General features: G+C 46.6%; 2 protein-coding genes and 1 pseudogene across 3 annotated transcripts in view; 2 read left to right on the top strand and 1 right to left on the bottom strand.

The window, feature by feature from the left end:
- LOC308573380 (vomeronasal type-2 receptor 116-like) overlaps positions 1–13,435 on the top strand; it is a 296,755-nt gene that overhangs the window by 126,000 nt on the left and 157,320 nt on the right. The gene's annotated exons all lie outside the window — the stretch shown is intronic.
- Positions 1,385–2,787, top strand: LOC308572861 (vomeronasal type-2 receptor 26-like; the record flags this gene model as incomplete). The annotated part of the gene is made up of 2 exons (XM_081169290.1): positions 1,385–1,391; positions 1,882–2,787. 2 exons carry the CDS (start codon positions 1,385–1,387, stop codon positions 2,781–2,783), a joined length of 909 nt encoding a protein of 302 aa, XP_081025416.1. The 3' UTR covers positions 2,784–2,787.
- Positions 3,548–6,616, bottom strand: LOC308572860 (HLA class II histocompatibility antigen, DR alpha chain-like; annotated as a pseudogene). The gene is made up of 4 exons (XR_014013421.1): positions 6,413–6,616; positions 5,389–5,667; positions 4,913–5,054; positions 3,548–4,743 (listed from the first exon to the last, which is right to left on the bottom strand). The product of XR_014013421.1 is annotated as an HLA class II histocompatibility antigen, DR alpha chain-like (transcript).

The following is a 13,435-nucleotide window of genomic DNA, read 5'->3' as shown; positions in this document are numbered from 1 at the left end:
CGGGTTTCAAAGGAAGCAGCTCCTCTCCCTCCTTCCCTGCTGGCCAGGAAGGAGGGAGGCTCCAACTTTGTTGCTTGGCTGCGTTGCTCACCCAATAAGAAGTCTAAGAATGACTGTGGGGTGGAGCTTGCATGCCTTGTGCCCGGCCGCATTGCCTGGGGACTCGCCTTGGCTCAGCGCTTCCTAGCAGAGAGGTGATGGTGGTTTCCCTTGCTGCATCCCCTTTGCCGGGTTGCTGCGCTGTAGGAACCACCGCTTGAGGCTTCGTTTGGCTGCATGCTGTGCTTTCAGCCTTTGGCTCGGTGGGGCTCAGAAGTTGAACATACCTGTGCTCAGAATGGGATGGATATGTCATCGACGGCCCACTCACCCTTGCCGGGGAAAAGGTCTGTCTGGGGTATGGGCACATGGTGGGGGGAAAGGAAAGGCGATCTCGTGGGAGGGGGGGCTTTTGGATTTGTTTTGGAGGCTCCTTCGATTGACTGTTATGGGGAAAAGGAAAGGAGCTGGTTGACTAAAATAGTGGGTGGCGATCTCGTGGTGATGGGGGGGAGGCTGTGTGTGTGTGGCTAGTTAATGCAAGCTGAGGGGGGTTTTGAACGCTGGGGAGGGGAGGCAGTGGAAGACAGGAGTGCCTGGGAAAGGTGAGGCTGCTGGTCCCTTATTTTCAAATTGTAAGTTGACAGCTATGCCCTAATGTAGGAGTAAATCCTATGGATCCAAGCAAGATTTATTTCTCAGAAGACAAGGGGAGGGTAAATTACCCATTTGTGTTGAAGGAAGAGTATTTGTCTTGTAGTGTCTCTCTGAGCTTAATGTATATGTTTCCTATTCTGCCTGCTCTGCCAACTCCCGTTATTTCAGAATCGGTGGTTTTTCACTGTCCTCTTTCTATTTCCCTTCTGCTTCACTCCCAATATTAATATTACAATTTATTCACACTTACACCACCTTTCTGCAATAACATGGATCTGCCCAATGATCTCGTCTCTTTGGTTCAAACTGTGTTCTTTACCATGCAAAAGGGAGTTTCCTCTTCTCCTCTCTTTCTGGCTAGGTGCTGCCCCTTGGTTTGTGCAATGATCGGTGCCAGCCAGGCTACAGCCGGAAAAAGAAGGAGGGGCGGCCATTTTGTTGCTATGACTGTGCTTCATGTCCAGATGGGATGATTTCGAATCAAATGGGTAGGAGACATCATCTATTATTTTAAACAATGCTTCCTAGTCTATTTCAACAGTTTTCCCTTATTAGCAGTTCAGTGCTCCTGAACAGGACAGCAGTTGCACTCTGATCTGGAAGAAAGAAGACAGACACAGAGAGTTGGGCAAACTAAAGCCACATCTTTAACCTTTGCAAAGTAGACCTGTGGAAATAGGTGTGGATCATGTCCAGTATACTCTGCCTGCTCTCCACCTGCCACAGCTTGCGGAGTCAGGGAAGACTTGCCTAACCCTCCATCCCCATAGTTTTAGGGCTGAGAGCCAGAAACACAAAATCAAATTCTGCTGCTCCAAGATATCATAGCGGCTTCTCACTTTTCAGAAGAGACTACAGTTTGCTCTTTCAATGGCACCACATTAACAGTCATCAATACGTTGCATCCGAAATTCCTGGTGATTTGATTGATACCACCTCTATGGTTTATGAAGAAATAATACCCGTTGCATTTTTGTGGTTTCCACTTATCTCTGATACTTGTTTCCAACGAATTAATGTCTCAGAATTGTGTTTCGGGGGCAGAAGTAGTATTTGTTTCAAAGGAAATTTGAAAGGCCATTGGAGATGGAGGAATCCATTTCATTACAAAGAATGAAACATGCCAGAAGAAAAAGGTTGCCTTGTTTGTGTGAACTCATATATCATTCATTTGACTTTTTTTAGATTCGAATTATTGTTTCAAATGCCAAGAAGGTCAATTTCCAAACAAGGACAGAGATCAATGCATTCCCAAGACCCACAATTTCCTTTCCTACGCAGAGCCTTTGGGATTCGCATTAGCTGCCTTGGCTCTGCTCTTCGCTCTGGTCACAGCCTTGGTCCTTGGCGTCTTCTCTAAGAACGGGGACACTCCCATTGTCAAAGCCAACAACCGGGACCTCACCTACACTCTGCTCCTTGCCCTCTTGCTCTGCTTCCTCTGCTCCTTGCTCTTCATTGGCCAGCCTCACCCAGTGAGCTGCTCTTTACGACAAACGGCCTTTGGCATCATCTTCTCCATTGCGGTGTCTTGTGTCTTGGCCAAAACCATCATGGTGGTTCTGGCCTTCATGGCCACCAAACCAGGATCCAGGGTGAGGAAATGGGTGGGGAAATCTCTGGCCAACTCTGTTCTTCTGGGTTGCTGCTCCCTTCAAGCCAGTATTTGTGCTGTTTGGCTCTGTACGGCTCCTCCCTTCCCAGATGTGGACATGAACTCTCTGGCAGAGGAAATCATCCTGGAATGCAACGAAGGCTCTGCCCCAATGTTTTATTGTGTCCTGGGGTACCTGGGATTCCTGGCCAGTGTCAGCTTCACCATGGCTTTCCTGGCCAGGAAGTTGCCCGACAGTTTCAACGAAGCCAAGTTCATCACTTTCAGCATGTTGGTGTTCTGCAGTGTTTGGCTGTCCTTTGTTCCCTCTTATCTGAGCACCAAAGGAAAGCAGATGGTGGCTGTGGAGATCTTCTGCATCTTGGCCTCCAGTGCAGGCTTGCTCGCTTGCATCTTCTTACCCAAATTGTACATTATCATTCTGAGGCCCAACTTGAACAGCAAAGACCACTTGATTCTGAGGAGCAAATAAGAGTCAACTTGTGTTGATGCCTTTAATTGTTGCATTATGAGAAAATGCAGACATTTGTTGGAATAAAACTGGCCAAGGAATCCCCTTGTGTGTCCCAATTCTAATCTTTTTCATACTCAGTGTTTTCACCCCTCTCTTGTCATTGTCTATTTATTTACAGCGTTTTTCACAATCCATCTCAAAGTTGTTTGCACAGAAATCTAAGTCTAAACACAATAATACATAAGAACATTGGGAGAATTTGCTGGATCCAACCCATTACGCATCTAGTCCAGCATCCTGTTCTCAAAAAGCCAACCAGACTATCAATAATATAATTATTTATTCAATTTGTATACCACCCTCCATTTATTATTATTATTTCTTCTTCTTCTTCTTCTTCTTCTTCTTCTTCTTCTTCTTCTTCTTCTTCTTCCCCATCTGATTGGGTTGCCCCAACCACTCTTGGTGCTTCCAACATATATAAAAACATAATACAGTGGTACCTCGGGTTACATACGCTTCAGGTTACATACGCTTCAGATTATATACTCCACTAACCCAAAAATAGTGCTTCAGGTTAAGAATTTTGCTTCAGGATGAGATCAGAAATTGGGTTCCGGCGGCATGGCAGCAGCAGGAGGCTGCTAAAGTGGTGCTTCAGGTTAAGAACAGTTTCAGGTCAAGTACGGACCTCCGGAATGAATTAAGTACTTAAGCAGAGGTACCACTGTAATCAATACTTTATTGTGGTCCAAAGTCCCATAAAACATAAACCATAAAACAATTTCAAAACTAGATACAGTTAAAACAACCAGACAGGCAGATGGTAGAACCAAGGCAGTCATTTTGTTTCATCTAGGGCATAATGATCTTTGTTTCTTATAACCTCTGATAGAACCTTTGCCACGGCCAGTGTAATATCATTTGACCTGTCTTCCAAAATATATTTAATATGGGAGGCTTCTGATTTTCCCTGAAAATTTGCCAGTAAGGGTTTGATCAGTTGGCCCCTTGCTTGCTCATGTTGCCCACAATGCAGTAGGAGATGCTTCATACAATTGACGTCCTGGGAAGGTAAACAAAGCCTATTCTGATAGGGGATGCCTCTCAGTCTGCCATTTAGAACTTCCGAGGGAAATACATTTAGTCTGGCTTTGGTAAATAAATGCAGATAGGTAGGTACAGACAAATTCCTAAGGTATGAGGATATCTGAAAGTCGTACCTGTATTGGGTTCCAGCTGCAACTGGGCTACAAATTACATAAGATCAGGATTGCAGGTCGCTATGTGATATGTCTCAAAGCCTTTGCCTCAGGGATTCAAGGGGAGTGTTGTAACCCAGATGATATAAGGGGGATGATGGCAGTCCAACCAAGGTAGCTTTACTGGCCATGGTTTTCAGCCATGGGCTCACAAACTTCTCGTTGGTTACATGTACTAATAATCCCTTCCCCAGGCTGAATACTGAGATCTTGAGCCATATCTCAAGGCAGCCCACCAAGCATTCACCTGTTTCCAAAAATAGAATTGAATTTGGGACACAGTTTGGGACCTGTAATAGGGATCAAAGAAACTTTGCCTGGAACCCGTCCAACTTAGGAAATGAGCCATTGTACCAGATGTTTGAAGCATAGAGATGTTGGGAAACAGATTTTGCATTAAAAACCTTTATGGTTGATGGCCTCCCCTTGTAAAAAAAAAATCGGAATATAGCTGTCAACAGTCTGAGAGCAATTTCTTTGTTAAGAGGGAAACATAAAAGGGAGAAAAGTAATGTACAGTAAGTCTGCCTAAGATCTTTGGCTATCATTATTGTTCTCATAAGTTAAACACATTATCAGAAAAGCTTCTAAGAATAAGCTTCACATAGAGGTAGCAACTCCTTCCAGCTTATTTATAGCAGAAGAGACTCTTGCCAAAGGAGCTGAGCTGAGAGGGCCTTGCAGAAGAGGCTGTCAGGAAACAAATCCTCCATTATCTGAAAAGAAAGGAGAAGGGAGCTTGTGAGCTGGGAGTATTGAGGTTGAGCAGCTTCTGGGCAGGATGAGGCCCACCCTACTCCATTGCTATGACAAAGCCGCTGTCCCCTATTTTGGCTTCCCTTGAATTTGTCTCTGAGCCCATGAAGTGAAACGGGTTCAACTCACAAGAGGCCCCTGTGACCATTAATCCTCATGGCCTTGAAGAAAATGATGGTGCCAGAGATGATGCTCAGGATATCAAAGGCCAAGCCCAGGGCACCCAGCACATTCTTCATCGTCTCTGGGATGGGAGAGTGCACCTTGGAAACTGGGATGGAGAGAGAGAGAGAGGACAGGGCTAAGGAGGGACTCTGTTTCTCTGTGTGTGTTCAGCAGAAGAAAGAACCCAAGAGTCCTGACACACTCACCCTACACCCTTTAATATACACTTTTAAGTTAAATTGAGGGACAATACCTTGAAGGGAGCTGAGCACCTTATTTTGTCCTATGGCTAGAAAGAGCAGAATGAATTATGCAAAAGTGCAAATATACTTCAATTGAATAAATTGCTCTGATAATCTGAACTTGCTTCTTATGAGCTAAAAATCTGGGTTTGTGAGTTCAAGTCCCAGAGAAAAGCCCCAATCCTGTCCGGTACTTACGCCAGATCTTCTCCATCTTTCCCTCTGGGATGCCCCAGTGCTCCACTTGGCAGATGTAGATGTCTTCCTGCTGTGGGACAAAGGGGAGGTAGGAGAACTTGCAGAAAGTGTTGTCCACGCTAGAAGTCTATCTCCTCCACGCCCTCAGAGACCACCTCATTGTTCTTCAGCCAGGTGATGTTCAGGACTGGGGGGAGTACCTGTCAACAAAGCAGATGAGGACGTTGGGGTCCCCCAGTTCCACAGCATTTTCTGGGTACACAAGGGCTGAAGGAGCAACTGAGGAAGGAGATGGAGAAAGAAATGGGATTAAAACCCATTTTAAGCAGTCTATAAATTGAAAGCATAGCAATTAGCTATTAGGCTGATCTCTCCCTTTGTTCCCCCCAGTTTATCAAAGAAACCTGCTACAGGCTGAAAAGTAAGTTTAAAACATATATTTGCTCACAGTCAAGCATTCATCCTCAGCACCAACAGCATTAAAACAACACGGACAAAATATTTGCATTTACAGCAAAAAACAACTTCAGGCATGTGTCTGAACTTGGAGCAAGTGACGGCCAGTCTGCTTCCATCATTGTTCAAAGGAAGAGAGAGAGAGAGAAAATATTATTTTCTCCTTCCCCCCATCACACAAATTCCTCTCTAGCAACTACCTTTCTATGGTCCCTGTATCACTAGTACAGCTCTCTGGACTTGACCCCTTCACATGCTAACTAGCAAGAATATGCATTGTTAGATTTGACTGCAAAATCTCCCACACCATTAGCTGCTGTGAGTATATTTGCACCGGGTGTTCAGGTTTGGGAATGGCTCTGAGCTTGTACAAAGTGCAATGGTGCCCCTCCCGTTTGGTTTTCCTTCCCTTTTAGCCTGTCTCAGTCAGCCAAGGACTGGCTCCCTCGAGCAGAGTTCCTTCTGGGTAGGCAGAAAGGGGTCCTGAAAGGTCTTCCTTGTCAGAAGCCAAGAGACCACCCCCTGCCTGCCCCCCAGCTCTCTCCCCTGCCCCCCTCGAGTGCCCTACCATTCAGGGCACGGGTGTGGTTGCTTCGCTCCATGTTGTTCTTCACGAGGGCGATGTTGGCCAGGGCGCCCTCATCTCGAAGCTGTAGAAGCGCTGGAAGTCGGGCAGCCTCCAGACCTTCTGCTTCTTCTCCCAGTCCACGTGCAGGATCTCCTCGTGGTCAAACTCCTGCAGGAACTCATGGAACTTTGAAGTGTCAGGCATAGCCCTATTGGCTTTAGCCCAAACGTAGCAGAGTTTTCCTGCACAGCGAGGAAGCTAGTTGCGGCGGTAATGACTAGTCAGCTAGACTCAGAATGACTATTTACAGGATTTATTAAAAAGAAAAAAGAAAACCAGCAGAGTTTCTGCATACAAAACAAAGCAAAATAAATCCTCTCTTTCTCTCTCTCTCTCATAACCATACACAGCACTTCTAACTCCTAACACACCTCACATCAAACTGTGCTAGCAATCCCTAGATAACAGAGTTGAGTGCTGCTCGTTAACCAATCAGAGTGAGTAGTTTCTAGGTCAAGCAGACCTGGGCTTTCTGCCAAGAGTAAATTGACACCAGCTTGAGTTAATTGTGAGAAGCCAGAATCTGCAAGTTTCTCACGAGAACCAATTAACAGAAACTGAACACCCCCTCACAGATTCTGCTGAACAATTAACTCCAAATACACCTATGTAGGAGATTATTTTTCCAGCAAACCTAAACCCTTGCACATTCGCTTGTTCTTTATCTTTGCCAATGGTTTAGTTAACACATCTGCTACATTTTCTTCACTTGATACATAAGTACAGGTGATTACATTGTCTTGTACACAGCAACGTACATTTTGGTATTTTACAGAGATATGTTTGGAACGCGATTTGAAACCCTCTGTTTTACTTAAGGTTATACAAGCTTGATTATCAATGTAAACTTGTACTGGTTCTCCACAATTTACATTTAAATCTGCCAACAAATGCTTGAAATAAATCACCTCGTTGCACAATTCACTCAATGCGGCATACTCTGATTCTGTTGATGACACACTTACAACGTCTTGCTTGCGCGACCGCCAGCTGCTTAAAGCTCCACCGACCATTATGACTAGTCCTGTGACAGATTTTCTATCTGGCAAATTTCCCCAGTCACTATCACAGTAGCAACTCAACATTTCGTCCTCGGAAGAATTTAATTGTAACATATAGCCAATTGTCTGTTTGAGATACCTCAGAACTTGTTTTACCCCTTTCCAGGCATTTAGTGTGGGTTTTGAGACCAATCTACTTAATATGCCTACTGCATAGCTAATATCAGGTCTGGACCACTGTGCTATATACAATAAACTTCCAATTACAGAGTGATATACATCAGGATGTTCAAATTCAGGACTCTCATCTATATGAAGTGTTTTTATGAAACCTGGATCCATAGGCACCGCTGCCCCTTTGCAATCCTGCATCCTGTATGTAGTCAGTAGTTGTTTAACTTTGTTCTGCTGACTAATTAGGCAGCTGCCATCTTGGGCCCAGCACACTTCCAACCCTAGATATGTCCTAACCGGGCCTAAGTCTTTTGTACACCCACCTGCAGCCTACAATCTTTGCCCCCTCAGGCGCTGCTACTGGTGTAAAGACCTTGTGCTCATTCAGAGAGGACATCTCTTCCTCCATTGCCTGTTTCCAGAGCTCTGCCTCCTCTTTTGGTAACTTTAACACCTCCTGAAAACTCTTGGGTTCTGCAATTACACTAAACACATTTGCAGTATCAGGAGAAAAACGCACCGGAGGCACTCCTTTGTTTTGTCTTTTAGATCTTCTGGGAGAAAATTTTTCTTCTGACCCACTTTCCTCCTCAGAACTATGACCTCTCTTTTGTTGCTTAGCAACTGGTCTTTGGCTAACTTCACTTTCCTGAGAGCTCTTATCTGAACTTTCCTCCCCCTCAGACTCTGACTCCCTGTGTCTACCTTCAGAGTCATGAAGCTCCTGGGAAGGTTCAAACCAAACCTCAGTATTGGCATGTAGTCTCTCCCAGCCACTATGTTCACAAAAACTGGCATTCCTGGAGATCACAATGCCATTTGTCCCTTCAGCAAAGCGGAAACCTTTTCCCAGCTCCTGGTAACCCACAAACACTAACTGTTTGGTCTTAGGATCTCCTTTCTTTCTCATTTGTTTCGGAATCAATACCCAGGCTTTTGATCCAAACACATGCAAGTGGTCAATTTTAGGTTTTTTCTGAAACAATTTAAAGTACGGGGTTGTACCTATTGTTTGATGAAAGAGCCTATTTTGGAGATAACACGCGGTGAGCATGCTCTCCCCCCAATAAGACATGGGCAAATCAGCATCAGCAAGCATGGCAAACATCATATCTTGTAAAGATCTGTTTTTTCGTTCTGCAACGCCATTCTCCTCTGGGGAAAAAACGTTCGTTTTTCTATGCCCAATGCCACGCTTTTGTAACCAATCTCTAAAGGCATTTGACATAAATTCGCCACCTCTGTCCGTCTGTATCCTTTTGAGTTTAATGGACAGAAATCTTTCCACAGATGCCACCCAGCCTTTAAACTTAGTGAACACATCACCCTTATTCTTCATGGGAAAAACCCAAGAATAACGCGTGGCGTCATCCACAATTGTTAGTGAAAAGCGCGATCCACCCCTGCTTACAGCAAATGGACCAATTACGTCCATGTGAACCAGCTGTAGCGGTGACTCACTAACTCTGTCACTTCTGGGGTAAGAGACTCTGTGGGTTTTAACCTTTTTACACACATTACAATCAAGGTACTTGTTACAACTCTTTAAATTACCCCCATCAGCCAATTCAGACATTTTTAGTACACTTTTCCAGCAAGCATGCCCCATTTTCCTATGCAATAAGTGCACACAGTTGTCATGTATAGCTTTGTTATTCACTGCAGGCTGAGATTTACTGACTACTGCTGCAACTTGAGATCCTGCTTTAAGCCAAAACAAGCCTCCCTCTGACTTAGCAGTGCCTAAAATCTCACCAGCCTTCTTAATAATGCAACTGTCTCCTTCAAAATACACTTTAAACCCAGCCTTTAGCAAACAATCTACAGACATCAGATTGCTCCTTAATGAAGGCACACAAAGTACATTTTGCAGGCATTCTCGAAGACAAGGAACAAAAACTGCACCCCCCGAAATCACTTCGGAAGTACTTCCGTCTGCTAGAGCCACCTGGCTGCGCTGTGCTGAGTTCTTGGAAACAAACAATTCATCTGAATTCACGATGTGGCGAGATGCTCCCGAATCGACCACCCAGACCGCTTGTTTCTCATCAGCACTCTTGACCTTGGCGGTCACCAGCTGAGCCGACTGTTTTTGTTTGAAGAATTTCTTTTTACGCTGCTGCTGCTGCTGCTGATCTCGTCTCTGCTCCTGCACCGGCAACTGAGACTTGACCAACTCCGGACATTGTCGTTTTAGATGCGCTGAAGACCCACATCGGAAACAACGCCTAACAGCAAACGCTGACTCCTCACCAGTACGCTGCTTTTGCTTCACCTCTGGCACGGCATAAGAACTCCTTCCAAACCGCCCGCCAGTAGAAGTCTCTGCAGCCACCGACCTTTCTTGCCTCTTCTGCCATTCTTCAATCAAACGCCCAGTAACGTAACTGACTGATAAATCACGCTCCTGTATGCCTTCTAGAGACAAAACTAAATTATCCCAGCTTTCCGGGAGAGAACTCAAAATAATAGCCACCTTCTCCTGCTGGTCTAACGCACAGTCTCTTTCCTGTAGCGCAGCAAACTTTAGCTGTAAACTGTGTAGGTGTTCCTGCATTGTAACCCCAGGCTGTAACATTGCCTTGTACAATGCCTTGCGAATGAACAGCTTGGAAACCGCTGTCTCACGCACATGGAGTTCTTTAAGTGCTTGCCACACACCTCTAGCTGTCTTGATTCCCCTCACATATGGCAACTGGGAATCTTCCAGCCCCAAGACAATTGTGGCCCTTGCTCTTTGGTCTTTATCGAGGTCTTCATCATCAGGCTTCGTAGGAAACTTACTCACCACTTGCCAGAGACGATCCCTCTGCAGCACTGCCTGCATGCGTTCCGACCACAGCAAGTAATTGGAGTCATTCAGACGCTCAAAAGCCATCTGAACTGGTTGTGAGGCCATCTTGAGAGCGATGTCCCTGGAACCCGGAACCAGCTACTCACGACCACCGAGAGAGAAAACAGGAACCACAGCACCCAGCACTCACACGCTGCAGCTGTTGTCCTTGTGTCCGCTGCGTCACCAGCTCACCACGGTCAGGAACCAGCCAGAGAACAACAACTTCTGGAACTACTGGAACCAACGCCGTTGATGCTGACACCACCACAACTCAGGCTGGCAGCACAATGCCCATAACCTCATGGAACTTTGAAGTGTCAGGCATAGCCCTATTGGCTTTAGCCCAAACGTAGCAGAGTTTTCCTGCACAGCGAGGAAGCTAGTTGCGGCGGTAATGACTAGTCAGCTAGACTCAGAATGACTATTTACAGGATTTATTAAAAAGAAAAAAGAAAACCAGCAGAGTTTCTGCATACAAAACAAAGCAAAATAAATCCTCTCTTTCTCTCTCTCTCTCATAACCATACACAGCACTTCTAACTCCTAACACACCTCACATCAAACTGTGCTAGCAATCCCTAGATAACAGAGTTGAGTGCTGCTCGTTAACCAATCAGAGTGAGTAGTTTCTAGGTCAAGCAGACCTGGGCTTTCTGCCAAGAGTAAATTGACACCAGCTTGAGTTAATTGTGAGAAGCCAGAATCTGCAAGTTTCTCACGAGAACCAATTAACAGAAACTGAACAGGAACTCCCCGGACTTCTTCTCCGAAGGGAAGCTCTCCTGGAAGAAGTCCAGCTCCACCAGGGTGTCCTCTACTGCGGGGGGGGGGGAGAGGGGCAGAGGGGGGGGCGAGACTTCAGGCGATGCTGAAGGACTTTCTCTGCTCCCAAACACACACACTTTAAAATCCCCTCATTTCACAGCCGTAACAGCCCCAAAAGGGGATCCTGGGGTGGATTTGCATTTGGGGTGACTCTGGCAGAGCAATCCTTCAATAGGCCAACCCACGTCTCCTCAAAGGATTGTTGTGAATACTGTAGCAAGGATGTAACTCTGCCCTGAGCTCCTTGCCGCAAAGTGAAGCCAAGAATACAAGGATTTCCTCCGAGTCTTCAAGGGTTCTGCTCCGCGATATTTTTAGGTTCCGCCTTTTGTTTTTTTGTTTTTATAAGATATTTATTAAGATTTTTTTTAAGATATTACAATACAAAATGAAAAAGAAAAAAAATACAAAATAAAAATGATTAAAAACCACTCCATTTTTCTATTACTTATTTTCCTTAGCTTGTTTCCCGGACCTCTTCATACCTCCCTTTTTTGTATTCCAGTTCAATTTGTTGGCTCAGCAAATCCTTCCCCTCTTTGTTTATCCTAATCTTTGGTCTTAAAATAGTAACATTAGATTTTTCCCTATTAACAACCCATTTTTCATATTCCCTTAAAGCATTACACCTGGAAACCACTTAATTCCTATCCAACATCATTCTAACATTCATTAATTTTACAATATTTCTGTAGATAGTCTTTAAATTTCTTCCAATCTTCTTCCGCCGACTCTTCTCCCTGGTCCTGAATTCTGCCAGTCATTTCTGCCAGTTCCATATAGTCCATCAGCTTCATCTGCCATTCTTCCAGAGTGGGTAAATAGGTTCAGCCTTTTGTGCTGTTGGGGAGGAGAGAGGCCACTGTGTCTTCTGGGGGCATTAGGGACGGGGGGGGGGCTGGTGCCTTTTGGGTGTGCCTTTTGGGGGCTTCTGAACCAAGCAGGTCTCTGTGGCAGCAGAGCCCATAAAGGGGAAAGAACAACTCCCTTTCCCTCCTTCCAACTTCAGATCCTCCCTCCCCTCCCTTTCGTGTTTTGGGGGCATCCAATTTCCTTCCTCCCCCCAACCCCTCCGTCTTCCCGGGTGCAGCGTCGGCACCTGCCAGGGCAGGGGGCTTCTCCTCCCTGCAGCCAGAGAGACCTTTGCCCACAAGCAACGCCCGGGGGCGCGATCTTTCTCCCCCCAGGCTTCTTTGTGGGGACCCCTCCCCAGGCATCTCCCCCTCCCTCCTGCGCCCCCTGACCCTTCAGGGCTCCGGTCCCCCTTGGCGGGGCCAGGAGGGGGGTCGCCCGGAGGCAGCAAAGGGCTCTTCCTCCTCTTCCTGGGCCGAGGCGGGCGAGGGGCGATTTGCCCCTTCCTCCTGGATGCTCGCCCTCCAAGGGGCTGTGGGGGGGGGCGGAGCAGAAAATCCCTGCCAGCTCGGCCAATGAACAAGCGCCCTGGCGATGACCAGCCTGTCTCCAGGTAGACCATCCCCAGGTAGGAGCCTCAGCCGGAGACGGAGCGAAAAAAGCAGGAAAGGGGGAGCTAATGGGAGGGGGCGCTTGATCTGCCCAAGAGGGGAGGGGTCTCCTCCAGGGAATGGGCTGCGGGGGCTCCTCTCTGTCTCCCCCCCGTGTGTTTGTGCATGGGGCTCCTCAGACACCAGCACCAGGGATGTTTCTTGCAAAGGGGAGCTGGGGGCTGGAGGGGGCTTTTATTTGGGGGGTGGGGGTCTCCTTATTAGGGGGCTGCCAGGCCTCCTCGGGATGCAGGTTGGTGGGCGAAGGGGGGGGAGCCCCGACCTCAGCAGACAGTTATTCCCCCTTGAAATCGAAGAAAGGGGGGCTCTGGTTTCCCGGGGGGGGACATGGCCCTTCTGAGCCTGCGATGACACGCACGAAACTTCCTTCCTCTGCCTTCTGTCTTGTTGTATCAATTGACCTCCTCCCAGTTTGGATCCCACTTGTCTGCTGGCCAAGCCGTTGCCCCAGTTTCCTGCTTGCAGGGAGGTAATTTTGCTTCTCCTTCACATTGGAGAGAGGGCAGTAAAAAGATGCTGCTGCAGCTACAGCGAAACAGTCCTTTCTTCCTTTCTCTCATGTTGACATGGAAGCGGTTGTGCAATAGAGATCTGAGGTCTACAG

The sequence above is a fragment of the Podarcis bocagei genome, assembly GCF_964188305.1.
Source record: "Podarcis bocagei genome assembly, chromosome: 14".
Lineage (NCBI taxonomy): Eukaryota > Metazoa > Chordata > Lepidosauria > Squamata > Lacertidae > Podarcis > Podarcis bocagei.
Note: the sequence above shows the minus strand (reverse complement) of the source record. Positions and strands in the feature narration are given on the sequence as shown.